The sequence below is a fragment of the Schistocerca nitens genome, chromosome 2 (assembly GCF_023898315.1).
Source record: "Schistocerca nitens isolate TAMUIC-IGC-003100 chromosome 2, iqSchNite1.1, whole genome shotgun sequence".
NCBI classification, from domain to species: Eukaryota; Metazoa; Arthropoda; class Insecta; order Orthoptera; family Acrididae; genus Schistocerca; species Schistocerca nitens.
The window spans coordinates 1,027,405,743-1,027,427,492 of record NC_064615.1 but is presented as its reverse complement, the minus strand read 5'-3'; the positions used below and the strand labels follow the sequence as shown (position 1 = coordinate 1,027,427,492).

The following is a 21,750-nucleotide window of genomic DNA, read 5'->3' as shown; positions in this document are numbered from 1 at the left end:
GTGCGTCATGCTATATACATCATGATCGGTCAGAGTGTCCCCAGCGTTGAGCCGTTTGTCGCAAATGTAATAAAAAAGGTCACATAAACAGACTTCCGGCCGCTGGCCCCTGTTGCCGTCCTGTGCGTCGTGCTATATACATCATGATCGGTCAGAGTGCCCCCAGCGTTGGGCCGTTTGTCGCAAATGTAATAAAAAAGGTCACATTGCTAAAGTTTGCCGCTCAGCCTCAAAAGATTTGAAGGAAGCAGGTACAGAGGACATGGACGTTGACATACAGGAAGTTTCATCAGGCCAGGCTCCCGACGCATCGGCACACAAACTCTTTATCGAGATGTCAGTTCTGTCGCGCCGGTTACAAATGCAAGTAGATACAGGTGCGGCAGTTTCGTTGTTGAATGCACAACCTTATTCCGACCTTGGATCACCCCCGTTGGCGCCAGTTTACCGGCGTCTCCGCGGTTATGGTAAACAGTTCATTCCCTACTGGGTCAATTCACTACTGACGTGACTTACAAATCAGTCACTCGGCCTATTACTTTTATTGTTGTCAGTGATGCGAGCTCCCCTAACCTTTTTGGCCTTTCAGTTTTTCTATCGCTGACACCATACAGTTGGTCTCAGAAGACGTTCCCTATCAATCATTGGAATCTTTGATCTCAGACTTTCCAGATATCTTTGAGGAGGGCCTGGGGCGTGTTTCAGATTTTGAAGCTCACTTAACATTGAAGGCGTTGGCTCGCCCACGTTTTCTACACGCACGGCAGCTCCCCATGGCTCTCCGCCCTCAGGTAAAGGAAGAGCTAAACCGGCTGACAGCCCTAGGGGTCATTCTTCCCATTTCTTCTAGTGAGTGGGCTTCGCCCCTCGTTATTGTAAGGAAGCCCTCGGGAAAATTACGTCTTTGTGGCGATTTCAAGGCCACCATTAATTCCCAATTGGTGGTGGACACCTATCCTTTGCCTCGTGCTGATGAATTGTTCTCCGCCGTGGCGGGAGGCCAATATTTTTCGAAAATCGATATTTCAGAGGCTTATCATCAGATACCACTTGATGAGGACTCCAAACGGCTGGCGGTCGTCAACACCCCGTTTGGCCTGTACCAATATCAGCGGTTGGCCTTCGGAATATCCAGTGCCCCGGCGATCTTCCAGCGTTATCTTGAGCATGTCACGTCGACAACCCCTCATTGTATTAATTACCTGGATGACATAATTGTCACAGGCTGCGGCACGAAGGAACACTTGCACAACCTTCACACCCTCTTTCTCAAATTCAGGTCTGTGGGCTTGCGTTGCAACCTGCATAAGTCAAACTTCTTCCAACCGTCCATTGAGTACGTGGGCTACACCATCTCTCAGCACGGCGTCCAGCCACTAGGAAGTTTGGTCCAAGGTATCGTCGACCTTCCTCGGCCCGCTTCGCTTACAGAGTTACAAGCTTTTTTAGGCAAGATAGCCTATTACCACCAGTTCATTCCCAGGGCTTCCACCATAGCCCGCCCCCTGTACTGCCTTCTGTGCAAGGGTGTTCCTTTTGATTGGTCGCATGCATGTGAGCGAGCGTTCACCTTGTTGAAGGGCCTCCTCACATCAGCGCCTTGTTTGGCTACTTTTGACCCCCATAAGCCATTGGTCCTGGCTACCAATGCTTCGCAGTATGGGGTGGGGGCAGTCCTGGCCCATTGCAACGCAGATGGTTCCGAGCAACCACTGGAGTTTGCGTCTAAAACTCTTAGTCCCGCGCAGGCCCATTACTCCCAGGAGGAAAAAGAGGCTTTGGCCATTGTCTACGCTGTTACGAGGTTTCACCCTTTCTTGTATGGCACGAAGTTTAAGTTAATCACTGACCATAAGCCGTTAATATCGTTATTTGGCCCCGCCTCTCAGATTCTGGATAGGGCGGCTCACAGACTACAGCGCTGGGCCTTGTTCCTCTCTAAGTACCATTATGACATTCATTTTCGCCCTACTGGACAGCATGCCAATGCCGACGCTCTTTCCTGTCTTCCGGTGGGCCCGGATCCCAAGTTCGATCGAGAAGAGATTATGTGTTTTCATTTGGATGTGGCGTCCCGCCAAGCGGTTGATGGCTTCCCGATCACTAGTTCTCGCGTCGCCAGGGAAACGGCAGCTGACCCGGTTCTCTGGCAAGTAGTTCGCCTCATTCAGCAGGGGTGGTCATCCCGCCCTCCAGGCCAGGCCTTGGACCCTCTTCGTAATTATTTTATTCTACGAGACCGCCTCTCGGTCTTGGAAGGAGTTCTCCTTCTGGCTACTGATGATACAGCTCCTCGCGTGGTTGTTCCAGCGAGTTTACGAAGGGAGGTCCTCAGGTTATTACATGCGGGGCACTGGGGTGTTTCCCGTACTAAAACCTTGGCTCGCAGACATGTGTACTGGCCCGGTATTGACAGAGAAATTGAGCACTTGGTGGCCGCCTGTTCCCAGTGTGCGAGCCAACAAGCATCTCCCAGGGCAGCGTTCTCTTCCTGGCCGCCGGCAACCCAAGCATGGGAACATGTTCATATCGATTTTGCGGGCATGTTTCTCAATGTCTTTTGGCTCATTGTCATTGATGCTTATTCCTGATTCCCATATGTGGTTCGCTGCTCCTCAACCGCTTCAGAAGTTGCAATCCAGGCACTAGCAAAAATCTTTTCTGTTGAAGGTCTGCCAATCACCCTGGTCTCGGACAATGGACCGCAGTTTTCTTCGCAGACCTTCCAGGATTTTTGTAGGCCCTTCGGTATTCGGCACGTTTGCTCTCCCCCCTTCCATCCACAATCGAATGGGGAAGCCGAGCGCATTGTGCGCACATTTAAGATGCAGATGAAAAAGTATGTGCACGAATTTCCTGCGGAGGAGGCATTGACGTTTTTCCTGACGGCACACCGGACCACACCAATGGGCCAACGCAGCCCCGCAGAGCTCCTCCATGGGCGCCAACCTAGGACTCTGCTGCACCTTCTCCGGCCTGGTCCTCGCCAGTCTTCGCAAAACGGAGTACCTGGCTTTCCACTGGGTATGTCAGTCTGGGCACGTGGGTTTGGTCGCAATCCACATTGGATACGGGCGGTGGTCCTGCGCCGAAATGGCCGCCGGCTCTATACCTTGCAGGCAGGGGACCGGGTGGTACATCGTCACCAAAGTCAGCTACGTCCACGTTTGGGCACCCACCCTCCGACCTCTCGGACACCGGCTTCCCCATTGCCGGCACCCGTGTTGGTTTCTCAGGGGACGTTACCGCCTCTCCCCACTGTGACTCTGCCACACTGCGATGGTTCTCCACCTTGGCAGCCTCCAGTCGCTCCAGCACCAGCATTGCCATCGTTCGAGATGCCCCAGCGAGAGCCGGCCCCCGTCGCAGGCCCAGCTTCTCAGAGCGCTGGTTCACCTGTGGTTGTCCCTTCCCCATCGTCCCCGCCACTGGGTCTTGCCCCTCCCGAGGTGGAACGGGATCCGGAGATCGACAGCTTGTCGCCCGTTCTGTCCCGGGCTCTGGTGGTGGGACGACGGGGGCCTCTTCATGTGGGTCACTTCCAGCCGTATTCGAAGGTTCCGGCTCGAGGGTTGGCAGATCCCCTCGACTCCGGCCTTCCAATGGATGTGGAGGTCATCGCTCCTGCCCGACGCTCCACCTTCCGACACAGTGGATCACAGTGGCTTCGCCCCCGAAGGAGGAGGAGTGCAGTAGCCACCAGAAAGATCGCGGGAGGTGCACATCAGCACGGCGCATCACGGACGGTAGTTGCCGCAAGTAGAGTCCCGTCCACCAGAGGGCACGCGAGAATTCGGACGCGACCTCTGCCAGCGTAACAACAACAACAACAACTCAGGCAGCACGGGCCGTGCCCAGTCAGTTAACATCGAGCATGCCTAGGGCACAGTCCCGGTCTATGCTAAGTGAAGTGCGACGTACACGTGAACAGTGTTACTTCAAATTTTGTGAGGCATTCAGAATTATGATTTAGTCCGAAGGGACATACATTGTTCTCATAATCTGCAACATTAACCTCTGGTTTCACTACATTAATGAAGAACTCATTGAAGCATTCTAAAATTTGAGCCAGATTTACAATGATCTCATCTTCAAGCTTAATTGTACTAATCCCATGTCTAGAGGCTTTGATACCTAATTCATGTTTTACAACTGGCCACACTGCCTTTGATTTATTCTCATGTTTTAAGATTAATTTATTATTTGTCATTTGCTTTGCTGCTTTGACAACTTTCTTAAATGTACTTTTGTATCATTTAATATATTCAACAAATTCAATTTTTTTATTATGTCTTTGTTCCTTATGTAGCTGCCTTTTCTTAGCACTGGAGATTTTTATACCTTTAGTGATCCATTTTAATTTTGTCATTTTATTAAAATAAGTTTTTTGTGGAAACATTTAATTGGAAACACTTGGAAAATCCCTTAGAAATGCTTCAAAATTTGCTGTGCATGAAATATTTTTATCAAAGTGCCATTCTGTCTCCTTCAGCTTATCATGGAATAGAGTCAAAGTTTCTTGGTTGAAGATCCTTTTTACATAAGCCTTTTTACACGGGACTTCTCTACCTGCTCTGAATAATCAGAAGTTCCTAGATCCAGACAAAATTTATATCCATCTTCAAATACGTAATTCATTAAAATATTGTCAATGCATGTAGCTGACTGAGCATTTTCTCTTGTAGATTCAGAAAAATTTACGTAGGAAATTCTCAGTTGTCACCTTCCCTGGGATTCTATAAATTGATATTATAACAACATATAAGTCCTTTAACTCAACACAGCAACCCTTAAAAATACACTCTTCATTAAAACAATTGAAGTCACATCTTACATGGTAATCTAAATCAGAATGAATGAGTATGCAGGAACCTTCTCGTGACTTATTTATCCTACAAAAGCTGGTAGCAACCTTGATTTTTTCAATTTTATTTAAGATTTTTATGATATCACTATTAAGCCAGTGTTCATTTAAACAAATTACTTTAACATTTAGAAATTCAGATAAACAAACTTGTAGCTCATCTAACTTAGAGTTTGTGTCACATGAGTATTCAACACTTAAACCATTTATATTACAATGCATTATATAGTTACTACTAAGATCATCAATTTTATTTTTTAAAGACGTAATATTTAATAATGAGCCATCCTCACAAAAGGGTAGGTCTGGATTCATCTGTAGCAGCCCATCAGCTTGCTCACTTGGCTTGTACATTTCTTTGTCACTTTGATATGGTGTACTTACATCCATAGTTACATTCTTGATGGCACTGGATCTGGATGGTTCTGAAGTGATTTCCCTGGTGTCAGCCATAAAAAATCACGGTTCCTCTCTGGAGCTTTCCTGGTTCTGGAAGACACACATATAGCAGCTTGTTTGTCTTAAATTCCTGGGTTGGACAAACATGTCACTGAGCCACGTATTATGCTGTACATCTATCACCTCAAGTTGGAAGTAATGACAAGGTCAATCAGCATCCAAAAGTGAAAATGGTCTGACAAATAAATCAAAATCATTCTTCAATGTGCAAAGTCTTGGAATCTCTTTGAGAACTCTTGATGATATAAATGAGTTATTGAAATGTAGTCAGTCATGTCTGGTCCACAAATGTGACTCTCGAGTTCTGGGAAATTTTCCATGCCATGAACTTGAAGCTGATTTTTCCAAAGGATTAATTTTTGTTTGCTATCATCAATCTTGTCCACCATATCAGTTACAAATGGTTTTCCCATTGTATTAAAATACTTTATGAGTACAAACAATTTTTGAAGTCAACTAGAAAAAAGATTTTCACGGCTCCATTTACCCTTAACACAGTTTTTCTGTAATGGCCACCTTAATTACGGTTGGCATTCACTCTCGTTCATCAGAAGACAAGTGCATCATATCTTCTTTGTGGCTGGTGTTCTAATGATGTTCCAATGAATGTTTTTTTCCAGCTCATAATAGTACAATGGCACATTAAACATGTTTCATGGCCTTCAAACCATACAAAAAGTACAGCAATTCATAATGAAGAACATAAATTAATCAATTTAACACAACTGTTTTTGTTAACAAACTATGACAAGCTGATTGTGTTGCTCCACTGGCGTCCAGCTGCAGTCTTTTCTGTTCCTCCTTGCTCTTCGACTTAACTCACCACTGCACTCAAAGCACTATGCAAGAGCATGGCCAGAAAACTAGTATTCACAGGGTACTATTTGACCAAGACTAGTTTAGACACTCCACCCAGCTTCAAACCTGAGGGTTGCTATTGATTCTGGGTATAGTTCTGTAAACAGTGAGCTGTACTCCCACCCCACATGCAAGAGTAACTGTTGCAGTTATTTTGCCTGCCTGGAGACAGTGGGTTGAGCACAAGGGGGAAGGGAGGGGGGGGGGGGGGGTCAGGTGTGGTAAACAGCTGACATGTCAGCAATTTTGCTGCCATGTTGTAGCACACGCAATCATAGTCTAATGGCCATATGCACACACAGCTGAGCAGCTCAAATGTGTGCAGAACATGTGCAATGGGGCCATCTGGCTTGTAGCCTGTACTACTGCACCTGCCTGTGTAAGTGATAAAGGGCAGGCAGGAGTGCCTGAGCCCCACAGGGCAGTGTTTGAACACCCTGACCTAACTGAACCAAGGATGGCCTCAGATCTGAAGTGGAAAGCATCATTTGTGCTTTTGCATGGAGCCTCTCCCATAGATCAAGATATAAGGTGATGTGAGGCTAGACTTGGTCACTCTCATCTCAATTGCACCAGCTACCTTTCATCACCTTGTTGGATCACAACATCAACCAGACCAATCTTGAATTCTGCAATTGGATACAACTGACTTGGGATTATTTATAACTGATTTTTTGTTTCAGACTACGGTTCACAGTACTACAAGAGATCTGCTCCGCTATGAAATTGAATTGTTGTCGTGCTTGTACTTTGTGAGCAGCCCATCAACAAATTTTATTCTTAAAATTGGCTACAAGGTTAAAGGAAGTAATGAATCCAGAACTTAAAAAATGTGGCTACAACAGTTGCTGATCATGCAAAAATAACTTGCATGATAACAAAACCAACCAAATAAGAAATGAGATGAGCATAAGGAACAGATTACCTTTAAGCAATAAAGGAAGCCACAGCAAATCCTTATCACATATATCTCAACTCTGTGGTGACTTAAAAGTGACAATTAATGCCCAAGAAATGAACAACATTTATACCATTATGTACACATAAGAACTGCTTGCCAAACTGGGTACCAAATAGATTTCTGATACTGGTATCATGGATGATTACTGGAAAATCCAATTTGATGAACAGTCAGAAGAAATACCAGTGCCTAACATTCCATTTGATTTCTATCACTACAGATGCTCATGATTCAGAGCTGCCAGTGCTTTAGCATTATTCCAAAACATTCCATAGAGCTGACAGTGCTTTAGCATTATTCCAAAACATTCCATAGAGGAATAAGCATTACATTCCCTCATGGATTAATTATGTTGATGATATGATGATGACAGGCATCACTCAACAAGGATATGCGGTAAACTTCAACACAAAATTCCAGAAATTAAAAGCATCTGCATTATGCTGCAGTCTCAACAAAAGTAACTTCTTTCAAGAGAAGTCCACAAACAGCACTCAGCTGCAATACATGATGGTTGTCCCCAAAGTAAGTTCCATTTCTATTTCTATCCGCAGCAGTGCTATGATTGCAGTTTCAAGCATGCGCGGCAGTTACTCTGACTCAAGGAGAAGTCGATATGTGCTATGTAGTGCTTCTTTATAATGTCAGCTGTAATTGAAAATGCCACCGTGTGTGAAATCAGATCTGTGATTCGTTTTCTAAATGCAAAGAAAGTTAAACCAAAGGAAATTCATTGGCAAGTCTGAAGGATTTCTGTACAAAATGCTATGAGTGATTCAATGAAGGATGTGATCAAGTGCATGGTGAAGAACAAAGTGGATGCCCATCTGTGGTTACTGATGAACTGGTTCACACAATTGAAGAGAAGATTAAGCACAACCATTAGTTTACACTTTGTGCCCTTGCTATGGAAGTTCCACAAATCTCACGATCACTAATTCGTGAAATTGTTACTGAAAAACTGAAATTTCAAAAACTTTGCTTACATTGGGTATCCAAAATTCTTACTGAACAACACAAAAAGCAACGGATGAGTAGTACACTTAAGATTTTGGCATGCAACAATGGAGAAGGTGATGGTTTTCTTTCTCAGATAGTCACGGGGGATGAAACTTGGGTATCGTACAACACCCCTGAAACAAATTGGCAATCAATGGAATGGAGGCACACTTCATCTCCAACGAAGGTTAAACCTAAGCAAATCTTGACACCTCGGAAAGTCGTGTGTACTGTTTCTTGGGACAGAAAAGGCATTTTGCTGATTTATTTCTTACCACGAGGCCAAACAATCAATGTACATGGTTATTGCGAGACATTAAGAAACTGCACCATGAAATACAGAACAAGCGTTGAGGATTACTGTCAAAACGTGTTGTTTTTTTCCATGATAATGCCCGACCTCACACGGCGCATGTGACCAAACAACTATTATGGAATTTCACTGGGATGCATTTGATCATCCTCCACACAGCCTGGATCTTGCCCCTAGCGATTTTCATCTCTTCTTAACTTAAAATCTGTCCTTGGCAGTCAATGCATCAACGATGATAAGAGCTGAAAGAACATGTTACTACATGGTTGAACACACAGGCGGCAACCCTCTATGAAGAAGGCATACAAAAACTTGTGCCACGCTGTGACAAGTACCTACAAAATTTCGGAAGCTATGTAGAAAAGTAGTTTAACATTTGCAGATTTTTGTACAATCAATAACAGAACTTACTTTGTGGACATACCTCGTATAAGCTGTTGATATTCAAGAATGTAAAGCAATTGCAGCCATTCATGGCAGCATGCAGAATACACACATACTGAGCCAGCTTCGGAAGAATAACATGTAATCTAAATGTACAATAGTGCTTGACTAACCATTATACACAGCGTGATTATATTTAAAATATATATTTGTGGCATCCATTTTCATCTAACTACAAATCCCAGCCTGTGTCAGCCATTTTTGGTCCCTGGGATAAGCTATTATAACAGTCAAGATCAGTCCCTTCGACAGTGGGTATTACTGCTCAGCAATTACAATGACAAAATACACTACGAACTGGCCAACAGGCACGTAAGTACTGGCCATCCCAATTCATAATGGATCCTGGACCAAGATTCAACAGTAGACCAGAAGAATGATTCAACTCGACTTAATGGCACAAGAAACCAAACAAAACATCCCAATCAGAATGAGGTATCACATGCTACAGCAAGTACTACAATGGCTGAGAAAAAAATGGTGAGTTAGATTACTAATTTCAACTGATGCACCACTATGAACCATGTTCTACTTTAGACAGTGTCTGTTAAGCATTGACAAATTCATTCTACTTACAACAAAAAAGAGTAAGCGTTTTGTTGCTTGTACACTGATGTCATAGGAGAATGACCTGGATGAAAAATGGGTATTGAGCACATATCAAAACAACTTTCACATGCACCCAGTGTATGAACACTAACCAACTCTTCCTCAAGACATTAACTTCTTGGCCTGAAACTTGGACACCCTGGACAAGAATGTTGGTATCTGGATTTTGCACATCCCTTCTTGAGAAAAAGTTGCTTAAATGTAGGAGATGCACAGTCAAACTATCCTTTTGTTGTCAGAATGTGATAGACTACCACAGATGCCACTATAAATTAACAATAAAAATCATGACATTAGAAGGATTATCTTGCACCTTGTAAAAGAGAGTGGATGATTCACTTCTCAACTTTTTTTGGATTTATCATCAAGTAATGGTGTCAAACTCAGTTCAGTAGGACCCTTCTAACCATCACCTAATGGTGCATAACTCACGGTTCAAATGTTTGAACAACAGATGACAAAGGCCATGAAGAAATACCCACAGAAGCAGAGCTAAACCTTTTCTTCATACTTTTGAAATAATGCCAATCAATGATTGCTTGCCTTCCAAAATACATCATGGCTGACAACCATACATGCACCTGCATGTGCTGATATTACAAGTGTGTTCAATGAGATGATAAGAGCCACCAACATCAATGTAACACAGAAGTCATATAGTTTCAGTTCATACTTATGGTCACCTCAAAGGTAACATCCTGATAATGGTCACTAGGTGAAACATCACCTGCTGTAAATAGTTGCAGCAACCAGTAGAGATACAGAGATGATGCTTATCACTTTCTTCACCACACTGGGCTCACAATAGTCCAGCGGGTATATTCACCACTGGACAGATGAATCTTGCTACCCATTTGGGCACAGACCAGAAGTACAGGAAGCTGGCTTCATTTTTACAGTGAAGTGTCTCCCCCAATTTCAACGCCCTAGGACACTGCAACAAACAGCAATGGAAAGAAAATGCCTGGGGTAATCATACCAGTAACAATTTTCCAGCAATTTCCTTCACACCAGAGCAACCTGCTGTATGACTGAGAATTCTCATCACAGCACAACAGAGAAGACATCCACAATCAGCCCTGAATTGCTCATTCAGGTTGGCTAGGACACTCACTATATCTACTAAGTTCCCTCAGTGTAGCCACCAATACACAGACTGATATGCAACATCTGCATTGAAACTTCCTGGCAGATTAAAATTGTATGTTGGACTGAGACTCGAACTTGGGAGCTTTGCCTTTCGCGGGGAAGTGCTCTACCAACTGAGCTACCCAAGCATGACTCACGACCTGTCCCCACAACTTTAATTCCGCCAGTACCTCGTCTCCTACCTTCCAAACTTCACAGGAGCTTTTCTGTGAACCTTGCAGAACTAGCACTTCTGGAAGAAATGATGTTGCAGAGACATGGCTTAGCCACAGCCTGGCAGATGTTTCCAGAAAGAGATTTACACCCTACAGTGGAGTGTTCGCTGATATGAAACTTCCTGGCAGATTAAAACTGTGTGCTGGACCAAGACTCGAACTTGGGACCTTCGCCTTTCGCGGGCAAGTGCTCTACCAATTGAGCTACCCAAGGATGACTCATGACCCGTCCCCACAACTTTAATTCTGCCAGTACCTCGTCTCCTTTCTTCCAGAAGTGCTAATTCTGCAAGGTTCGCAGAGAGCTTCTGTGAAGTTTGGAAGGTAGGAGACAAGGAGTCTCACACATCAAGTGAGACAGAAGGAGAAGCTAGGCCACAGTTAGTCACAGTAATTTCGGACATCAACCTGTTTAGACTGCTACCCTACCTGGAATTGCCTGACTATGCCTGGTTTCTTCTTTTGACATTGCTACAGTAGAACAAATCAATTAATACAGAAAATCATGAGTGGAGTAAAAATAGTGGAAAAAGCAAAGTTTATCACTCACCACATAGCTGAGCCGCAGAGTGTTGACAGGTACAAAAACAACATTGAGAACTTTCCTGAGCTTTAGGACAATGTTCTTCGGAAGGAGGACATTGTCCACAACCTCAAGAACATTTTGGTCTTTTCTATGTGCCTGTTAATCACACAATGCTTCAGCAATATGGTGAGTGGTTACCTTTAATCTTTCAATAATGTATAATTATCACAAATGTAGATAGCATAAACAGCACTAGTTATTTTCAGCTAAATTTGGGAAATCTGTAATTTATCCAGATGGCACAATATGAGTGATCTGCTTTACTGCATTTTATTTAGCCATAGATTATGTTATGTAGAAAAGGTACAGTGTGATATAAAACAAGCCAGAATGGAGATATTATGGATTTTGTCAGATGATGTGATGTCACATGTATGTTGGATTACAGGGGTGGTGTAGTATGAGATGCTCAGTTAAGAATATAATGACATACTAATTTTATAAACAACTGCATCATGTAATACAGAAACAGTATGTTGGTTTGAAGAATGATAAGACTATAGTTTATTAGTGGAACCAAATATTGTTCAAAACAAAGGAAGCTATTGATGTAGGTGAACAAAGAAACAATGGAACGAGACAGAGTAAAGCTGATCCAGTTAATGATACTGAACTATAAGCATAGGATCACACAGTCATTTATATTGCACTCATTTGTAAGCCAGGGAAACTTATTAACTTTATTCTGAAGTTATTACACAGCTTGATGTTACCCTGCAGCCATTAATTTTTATCGTACCATAGTAGTAAAACTGTGTATCCAGAGATAAGTGACTGCAGAGTCCTATCTTCAGTAATATCAGTTTTTAAGTTTAGTCACAGAACATTTGCACAGAACTACTTCTCTCTATTGGTAATGTTATTCTGCAAGAGAAATATGAAACATTTTTTTTCTTTGTATTATGACTCCATAGTTAAATATTTCTCTTGTGTCCTGATAAAACCTTGTTCATCATTGCAGAAAGTAAAGTAATTTTCAAAACATAAAATTATCAACACAAGGAAAAAAGGGTTAGAACAGTTGTGTAAGATAAGTGATGTAGTGACTTTCCAACAGAAGCATCATGAATCACATTAGCAATATGTTACATTTATAAACATAGTTCAAACAAGATAAACTGCCTATTGGCTTCTGTCTCGGGTTCTTCAGCCGATGTTCATCTAAATGATTTTACTGACGTTTCGCCAGCATGAGTGGCTGACATTGTCAAAGCTTCAGCCCCCCCCCCATTGCCGGTGGTGAACTGGAGCCAAGCTTGCAGCCGCAGACTATATGTATTTGGCGCGCCAACGTCCGAGGGCTTCTCTGTGGTTATTTCCGGGGCAGTTCTCCTACTGCTACCTGCGACGGTTGTTTGCTGCGGTAGGGGAAGCCAGGATCCATCTACCTTAAGGCTTTCCTCTTTCTTGTTGAAACTGTTCGCATGTTTTTGTATTTCTACAGCTTCTCTGAACAAGCGCATGTGATAGTGCTTCTCTACAGCCAGAACTTCTGTGTCGGTGAATTTTATTACGTGGTCATTCTCACTCAGAGTGTTACCTGCCATGGCCGATTTCTCCACCTGCCCCAACCTACAATGTCGCTTATGTTCTTTGATCCTGGTGTTGATCGATCGTCTAGTCATTCTGACATAAGCTTTTCCGCTTGTGCATGGTATACAGTACATTCCTGACATTGCAAGTGGGTCCCTTTTTCCTTTGTCAATCTAAGACACCCTTTGATCTCCCTTGTCAGATTGAAAATTGTCTTTATGCCATGTCTGAGCAATACACGGCCGATTCTGTCCATCACTCTGGGAATGTATGGCAGAAAGGCCATACCCGATGTTATAACCTTTAGTCACTAATAATTTGCGTGGATCTGCAAAAGTAGAAACACTAGCGGGTTACATACGACTAACTCTGTATCCGTCATTCGACTGCCATGCCGTGACATGCGGCCGGCGCCGTTCATAGCCAGGTGGCGCTCCCGCGCTCGGCCGAGCTGCGGAGCGCCTCTATCGCCGTGTTCGCGTACTAACATAGCGGCACTTTTGAATGTCGTGGCACTGTCACAACACTTTCCCCCCTTGAAAAAAAAACACTCACTTCCTTGGAGACACGGACAGTGCGGAGACATCCATGGCCTCTTGGGAGGCCCCGAGAAGATCCCGCGGAGAAACATGAGAGTATGGTCGAAAATGTTCAGGACGGATGCTTGCGCGTGGAACATGCCTCCTGGACGAGATGATGGGTGAAAACTCTGGAGCAGCATCCATAGGTGTCGTGGACCTGGGGTTGTGCTCCAGCGTGATGGGTCCCGGAGAAGGCGGCGTCGCGACTGGGGCCGGTTCTGGCGTACTCGGAAGCGGCAGCGACGTCGGCTGCAGCAACACGCCCTGAAGATCGGCAGCAGCGACAGGACTGGCTTCTCGGGCTACTGGAGATGAAAGAAGGGGCGGTGGCACCGACGTGGCCACCACTCGTGGACACATCTGGTCGTAATGGCGAACAACCATGCCGTCGTCCATACGTATTTCACAAAGCCGGCGGCCGCGAAGAGCCTGGACCACCCCTGGAATCCATTTAGGGCGAGATCCATACCGCCGTGCCCACACGTCAGCGCCCACCGGGTATTTTCCCGCACGAGGGGGCACAGTACAAGGCCTGACAGGGTGAAGCAAGTGCAGTAGAGTGCGCGGTTGGCGGCCATGCAAGAGTTCAGCAGGGCTGCGATCACCCAGAGGCGTGAAGCGATAAGAACTCAGAAATTGCAACAGAGCGTCATCTGTTGAAAAATCACTAAGGAATTTTTTCATTTGGCTTTTGAAAGTGCGGACAAGGCGCTCGACCTCCCCATTCGATTGCGGATGGAAGGGCGGTGCTGTAACATGATGAATCCCTTGTCCAGTACAAAAATCACGGAAGGCCTGCGAAGAGAACTGAGGGCCATTGTCCGTGACAATCGTGGATGGAAGACCTTCTAGCGCAAAGATTTTGGACAAAGCCAGCGTCGTCGCCGCAGTGGTGGGCGACAGACATCGAACAACAAACGGAAACTTCGAGAAGGCGTCAATCAACAGTAGCCAATAAGTGCCGAGGAAGGGGCCGGCAAAGTCAGCGTGCACCCGTTCCCACGGCTGCGCCGGATCAGGCCACGGAGAGGGCATAGTACGAGGCGCAGTCAGTTGTTGAACACACTGATCACACGCAGCGACCATGTGGGCGATGTCCGAATCAATACCGGGCCAATAAACATGCCTGCGGGCCAGGGACTTAGTCCGAGAAATCCCCCAATGGCCTTCATGCAATAGTTTGAGAACAGCTTTGCAAAGAGAGGCTGGCACCACGACCCGTGGAGATGTGCCATCCGTGGCCAGAAGAACAACACCCTCACGAACAGACAGACGAAGGCGCAAGGCATAGTAGTTGCGAAGGGGATCCGATGCCCGGCCCTTGGTCCTGTCCGGCCAACCCCGTTGAACAAAACCGATCACCCGACGCAGAACCGGGTCCCGCGCAGTAGCCGACGCGACCTGCGAACCTGTAAGTGGAAAACCCTCGACCGCACGACGTTCTTCCTCATCAATGTGGAAACAGAGTAGTTCATCTCGATCGAAAACTGGGTCGGGGCCCATCGGCAAACGCGACAACGCGTCAGCGTTGGCATGCTGGGCCGTGGGGCGATAGTGAATCTCATAGTGAAAACGAGACAAGTATAAGGCCCAACGTTGCAGGCAGTGAGCTGCCTTATCCGGAAGCGACGCCGAGGGGCTGAACAGAGAGACCTACGGCTTGTGGTCGGTGATGAGGGGAAACTTAGAACCATACAAGAAAACGCTGATCTTTGTTAGAGCATAAATGATAGCGAGCGCCTCCTTTTCGATTTGAGAGTAACGCCGTTGGGCATCATTGAGGGTCTTGGAAGCGTAGGCGATGGGTCGTTCCGACCCATCCTCATACCGATGGGCGAGAACAGCCCCTAGGCCATACTATGACGCGTCAGTCGCCAGAACCAAGTGCTGACCCAGATGGAATGTGGCAAGACAAGGCGCCGACTGCAAATGAGCCTTCAGGCGGACAAAAGCCTGCTCACACTTGTCGGACCAACAGAAAGGAACATTTTTGCGTAACAGCTGATGCAGAGGATGAGCCACTGCCGCCGCGGAGGGAATGAATTTGTGATAATAAGCAACCTTGCCGAGAAACGCCTGAAGTTCTTTGACCCTAGACGGCCGGGGTAGAGCGGTAATGGCCGCAACGTGCTGTTGTAGAGGACGTACACCCTCACGGGACAAGTGGAATCCAAGATACACAATGGAGGGTTGGAAGAACTGTGACTTGTTCAGATTGCACTTCAACCCAGCTGAATGCCGAACCCGAAACAGTGAACGCAAATTGCGAAGGTGCTACTCAGTGGAGGCCCCCGTGACAACAATGTCATCCAGGTAGTTGATGCAGCCGGGAACGGAAGCCGTGAGCTGTTCCAAAACCGCTGAAAAATGGCCGGCGCACTAGCGACGCCAAATGGTAACAGCTGGTACTGATACAACCCACAAGGAGTGTTGATGACGAGAAATTCCTTGGAAGAGGCATCCAACGGCAACTGATGGTATGCCTCCGATAAGTCAAGTTTGGAAAGAACTGGCCCCCAGCGAGCTTGGTAAATAACTCCTCAGGATGGGGAAGAGGATAAGTGTCAATGAGGCTCTGAGTGTTGACAGTGGCTTTAAAATCACCACACAATCGCAGACTCCCGTTTGGTTTAGAAACCACCATGATGGGCGATGCCCATTCACTGGAGGTAACAGGAAGGAGAATCCCCAAAGCTGTTAACCTGCCTATCTCAGCTTTGACAGGTGCACGCAACGCCATCGGAATAGGGCGTGCCCGGAAAAACTTAGGGTGAGCTGTAGGTTTAAGAGTAATGTGGGCTTCAAAATCCTTGGCACGACCCAGACCAGCAGAGAACACGGACGAGAATTCAGAACACAAGCCATCCAGCTGTTGAAACGGAATATCCTCAGATATGAGGTGCACATCATCATCAATGGAGAACCCGAACAACTGGAAAGCATCATAACCGAACAGGTTTTCAGTGCCCGCATGATCCACCACATAAAACATGAGGGGCCTAGCAACAGACTTGTAGGCAGTGGAAGCATCAAACTGGCCAACGATAGGAATTTTCTGCTTATTATAAGTTCGTAGATTTTGCGTAACTGGAGACAAGGGAGGGGAGCCCAACTCCAAATACGTGCGAGAATTAATGAGAGTTACTGCAGAGCCAGTGTCCACTTGCATGCAAATGTCTTTATCCAGAACACGAACAGTAACAAACAACTTATTTGTTTGAGAAAAAACACAGTTAACATCCATGTCCGATGCCTCGTCCTCGTCGACAGGAACTTTAGGGGACTGACACACAGAAGCAACGTGGCCTTTTTTCCTACATGAATTACACGTGGCCCAACGTTTTGGACACGCGGCCCTGTCATGCTGTACGAAACAACGTGGACAAGAGGGAAGTGCGGAACGAACCTGCTTCTGTGGTTGCTGTTTTTGCGGCGAGCGTGGCGGCCCAACGCAACGTTGTTGACGCGAGTGCACCGCCGCCATATCGTCGTTTCCCTGTGAAACAGGCAAATTGTCCGCGTCGAAAGTGGTTTGTACAGCGCCTACATCACACCACGCGTCTATTCGCGCACCAGCAGCGTGAGACACTTCAAAAGATTGAGCGATGCTGAGAACTTCCAACAACGACGGGTTTGGCAATTGTAAGGCCGGTGCCGAACTTCTTTATCAGGAGCCAGCCGTAGAATAGCGTCCCTAACCATTGAATCAGCATAAGACTCATGATGAGTGTCCGCGACAAACTGACATTTCCGGCTCAGACCGTGTAGTTCCGCCGCCCAAGCCCGGTAAGATTGATGGGGCTGTTTACGACACCGGTAGATCGCCACGCGGGCGGCAATGACGTGGGTGTTTTTTCGGTAATAGTTAGACAATAATTCACACATTTCTTGGAAGGACAGGGAGGCAGGTTCCCACAGAGGGGCTAACTGAGATAGCAGCTGATAGATCCGTGGGGAAATCCAAGATAGAAATAACGACTTACACATAGGAGCGTCGACAACGTTGAAAGCCAATAAGTGTTGTCGCAAACGCTTCTCATAATCCTCCCAGTCTTCTGCGGCCTCGTTGTAAGGAGGGAACGGAGGCGGAGAAGAGGAAGACAGACGATGAGTAAGCGACGTCGACAACGCCTGAATAGCAGCCGTCAGCTGTGTTTGTTGGGCCTGAATAGCAGCCGTCAGCTGTGTTTGTTGCTCAATGAGCGCTTGCAGAAGCTGTTCCATGTATGCCCCGACACGAACACCCAAGTCCACAATGCAGGAAAAAAAATATCCAACCTCGTTGCCAAAATGTTATAACCTTTAATCACTAATAATTTGCGTGGATCTGCAAAAGTAGAAACACTAGCGGGTTACATACGACTAACTCCGTATCTGTCACTCGACTGCCGTGCCGTGACATGCGGCCGGCGCCGTTCATAGCCAGGTGGCGCTCCCGCGCTCGGCTGAGCTGCGGAGCGCCTCTATCACCGTGTTCGCGTACAAACGTAGCGGCACTTTTGAATGTCGTGGCACTGTCACAACACCCGACACTACTTTTTCTGATTACTTACTTCGCTGAGTGTTTGGTTCCATTACACTTCTAATATAATTTGTGGAGTACCCATTGCTCCTCAGAACACTTTCCAGGTGTTGCATTTCGCGTATGAGGTGCTGTGGCTCACATATTCATCCTGCTCGTGTTAAGAGTGTATTGATCATGCCTTTTTTTCTGGCTTGGGTGTTGGTTTGATAGTTTGTGTAGGTAACGGTCTGTGTGTTTTGGTTTTCGATACATGCTGTGTCTCAGGCTTTTGCCATCCCTTGTGACCAGCAAATCTAGAAATGACAGTTTTTTGTCATTTTCTACTTCCTTGGTAAATTTTATGTTGGCAGGGAGGCTGTTCAAGTCATAAGAATCGTTCAGTCCTGTCATAGATGGTAGATACTGGCAATTGGTAAATAATGATTCTTTTTATGTGTCGTTATAGGGCTTGCCTTTATCTTTCAAATTTTGTACATTAGGTTTCTTGCTGATATGGTATTTAAATGAAAAAAACTGTAAACCTTGCCCTGACCAGTGAATGAGCCAAGGCAGTGATTCTAGTTATCTTAGGTTTTATTTTCAGAACTAAAAAGAATCAGTTTTTGTTACATAAACTCTGATTTGTAAATCATTAGGAAATTGATAAATGAAAAACTGGTCTATAGAGAGACCCAACAATTTAAATTATTGCTTCAGTTAACACTGCCTTTAAAACTACTGGTCCACCAACCTAAGGTTACTGTATATGTCAATATTATGAAAAGGATAGACTGTTACTCACCACACAGTGGAGACAAAAGACTGCTACTCGCCATATAGTGGAGATACGTGTGAAGAGAGAAGTGGTCGAGGTGGTGGGGATAAGGAAGAAGCTGGGATGAAATGAGGGAGGGACAGCACATAGGGGTTGTGGATGAAATAGCAGGGTAGAAGTGGAAACAGTAATATGCTGCTTGTGGGAGCATACAGGAACTTGATGGGGGCAGGGTACATCATCTAGTTGCATCAGGAGGTTAGACAGTGGGGCTGGATGCAAGGAGGGGAGGGGGGAAGCAGAAATTAGAGAAGTAAACAGATTGTGGATGCATTGATGGAACAGAAGGATGTGTAGTGCTGGAGTGGGAGCAGGGAAGGGAATAGCTGGGTGAAGGACAGTGACTAACAAAGGTTGAGGTCAGGGAGGTTATGGGAACATAGGATATATTGCCGGGAGAGTTCCCACCTGCTTACTTCAGAAAAGCTGGTGTTGGTAGGAAGGATCCAGAAGGCACACGATGCCCAGTCACTCAGTCACTGAAGTAAAGAATGTTTTGTTAGACAGTGTGCTCAACAACTGGGTGGTCCAGCTGTCTCTTAGCCACTGTGTGGTAAGTAGTAATCTATCCTTTTCATAATATTGTCATTATTCCATCTGGATTTTCCATTGTTTGGTTACCGAATATGTGAAATACGTCTTTTCATAACTGCTGAAATAATAAACATAACAATACATAACAATAAATTTTTTTAATATTTTTTAAGAGTTACTAAAATGAGTTACCTATACTGAAGAACAAAACTGTAGAGTGAACAGCTATAGGTGTGTACTCCAAACGAGCTTTGTCAATAGTTTTCTCTGTTACTTCAGCCACTGCCTGCTTCTCTTGAATTTCATTGGCCAATACTTTTGAAGAACTTATTACCTGAATAGCTGTTTCATCTTCCAAGATATTTCCTTCTGATGCAGATAACACATGAAGAATTTTGTCTTCTATTTCTTTCAGCATCCTGAATTTTCCACCAACAGAAAGAAAAATCAATGTATATGTTTATTCACTTAAGGTGTAAACATCAAGCACAATAATTCTCCAACAGTCTTATTTTTTTCTTTTATAACTTCACTTTCTCTCTCCCATTTGTGTGTGTGTGTGTGTGTGTGTGTGTGTGTGTGTGTGTGTGTGTGTGTGTGCACGTGCATATGCGTGTGTATTATAAGGCTGCTTGTAAGTTCCTCATAAATCAATCAAAGTATATCACTTGTCATATCCAAAAATGAGCCTGTGTGGTTCTTCAGATCTGCATACATTGTTACTCCCTGGTATATGTGTGTGACACCACGAACTCCAGTTATCACTCACTAACAGTGTGCATGTACAATTTAATATTTGTCTGAATAATAAGAATGTTGCTAGCCTCAGGATCAGTATTTAGTATCACTTTTTCTCAACACTTAAGTATTACTATCTACAATTAATATTGATAAAAATAATCAATAAGTCAACAGATAAAAAATAATCAATAATTGGATAGATAAAAAAATCGGCTCACCAGGTGGTGGCAGTAGAAAACACATACAAAGTTTAAAGAAATGTGCAAACTTTTAGAGCCAGCGGCTCCTTCCTCTTACAGAAGGGTTGAAGGGGAAGGAAGTGGGCTGAAGGAAAAGGACTGGTGGTGTTTAGTCAGCTAGAATCCCAGCTGAAGGGACACTTTCCAGACAGGACAAGAAGGAATGAGTGATTGTTAGGGGAGAGCTTACAAGTGGAAGACAGGGTAATAAGTAAGACAGAGACTACTGACAAAACATTGCCTATGTGTCAATAGGAGCTGAAAGCTAAGCACATTATACATGGGACGGGTGTGGGGCAGAGAAAAATAGATGGGCCAGAAAATAAATAAATAAATAAAAAGATACAGAAAACTAAAAGCAATGAAAAAGGTGTAGTTACTGAGAATAAATGCTGGAACCAAAGAAATTAGAGAAAATAGAGTGTGCTCTGTAACAGGTTATTGTGTGCTGCCAGTATATACCATCTGTTTTGCACACTCATCTCAACTAACATCTTGGTGGCAGTCACACCAATGTAAAAGGCCAAACAGTGTCCACGCAACAGCTGGTACATGACATTAGTCATTCCACAGGTGGCTCTCCCTTTGATAGCATATTGTTTTACCAGTTACAGTGTTGGTACAGTTAGTGGTAGGAGGGAGCATAAGCAAAGTCTTACAGAAGCGATTGTCAGAGGGATAGGAGTCATAGGATACGTAACATGAATTTAGGAAGTCATAGCCCAGCCAAAGTAGTTGATTAATACATTAAATAGTTGATACTACTGAGTGATGAGAGGTGTACTCCTAAGATAATTTTTGGATGGATCAGCAGTACCAGGATTGGCTGTGGTGGCCCAGGAAATCTGCTTTTGAATTAGGCTGGTGGGGTAATTATGGCAAGTGAAGGCAAGTGAGAATGGTGGAGTATTATGTAAAGAGCTGCACAGACATGAGGCATGTGCTGCACACACAGTTGGTGCCCTCCAAGTGGCTAGTGGTGCCACCCACAGTAGAACAGCAGTGAAACAATGTATTGCACCTCAAAGATTATTTTCAAACACTCAGGCTGCCCAATTTCCAAAAACATGGTGTTTTGATGTGGTGTAGTAGCGGGTTCCACATCCTAAGATGAAAACTGTTGTCTCACTTAATCAAGTTGTCTACCAACCTAATTTCAAATGCCCCTTTATAAACACTGTTCCAAAAACTTGAGGTACTGGTAACTATCATAGTCTCATCAAATTTCATCCCTTGTCCCTTATTTAAGTAACACTCTGCTACTGCCAATTATTCAGGCTGTTGAAGCCTCATGTGACAGCGATGTTCCATACACATGCCCTGAAC

General features: G+C 44.9%; 1 protein-coding gene across 1 annotated transcript in view; it reads right to left on the bottom strand.

The window, feature by feature from the left end:
* Positions 1-21,750, bottom strand: part of LOC126237376 (dynein axonemal heavy chain 7) — a 1,033,797-nt gene that overhangs the window by 237,184 nt on the left and 774,863 nt on the right. The window contains exon 48 of the mRNA XM_049947460.1: positions 19,637-19,863. Coding sequence (XP_049803417.1) covers positions 19,637-19,863 — 227 coding nt within the window. The remainder of the gene's footprint in view (positions 1-19,636; positions 19,864-21,750) is intronic.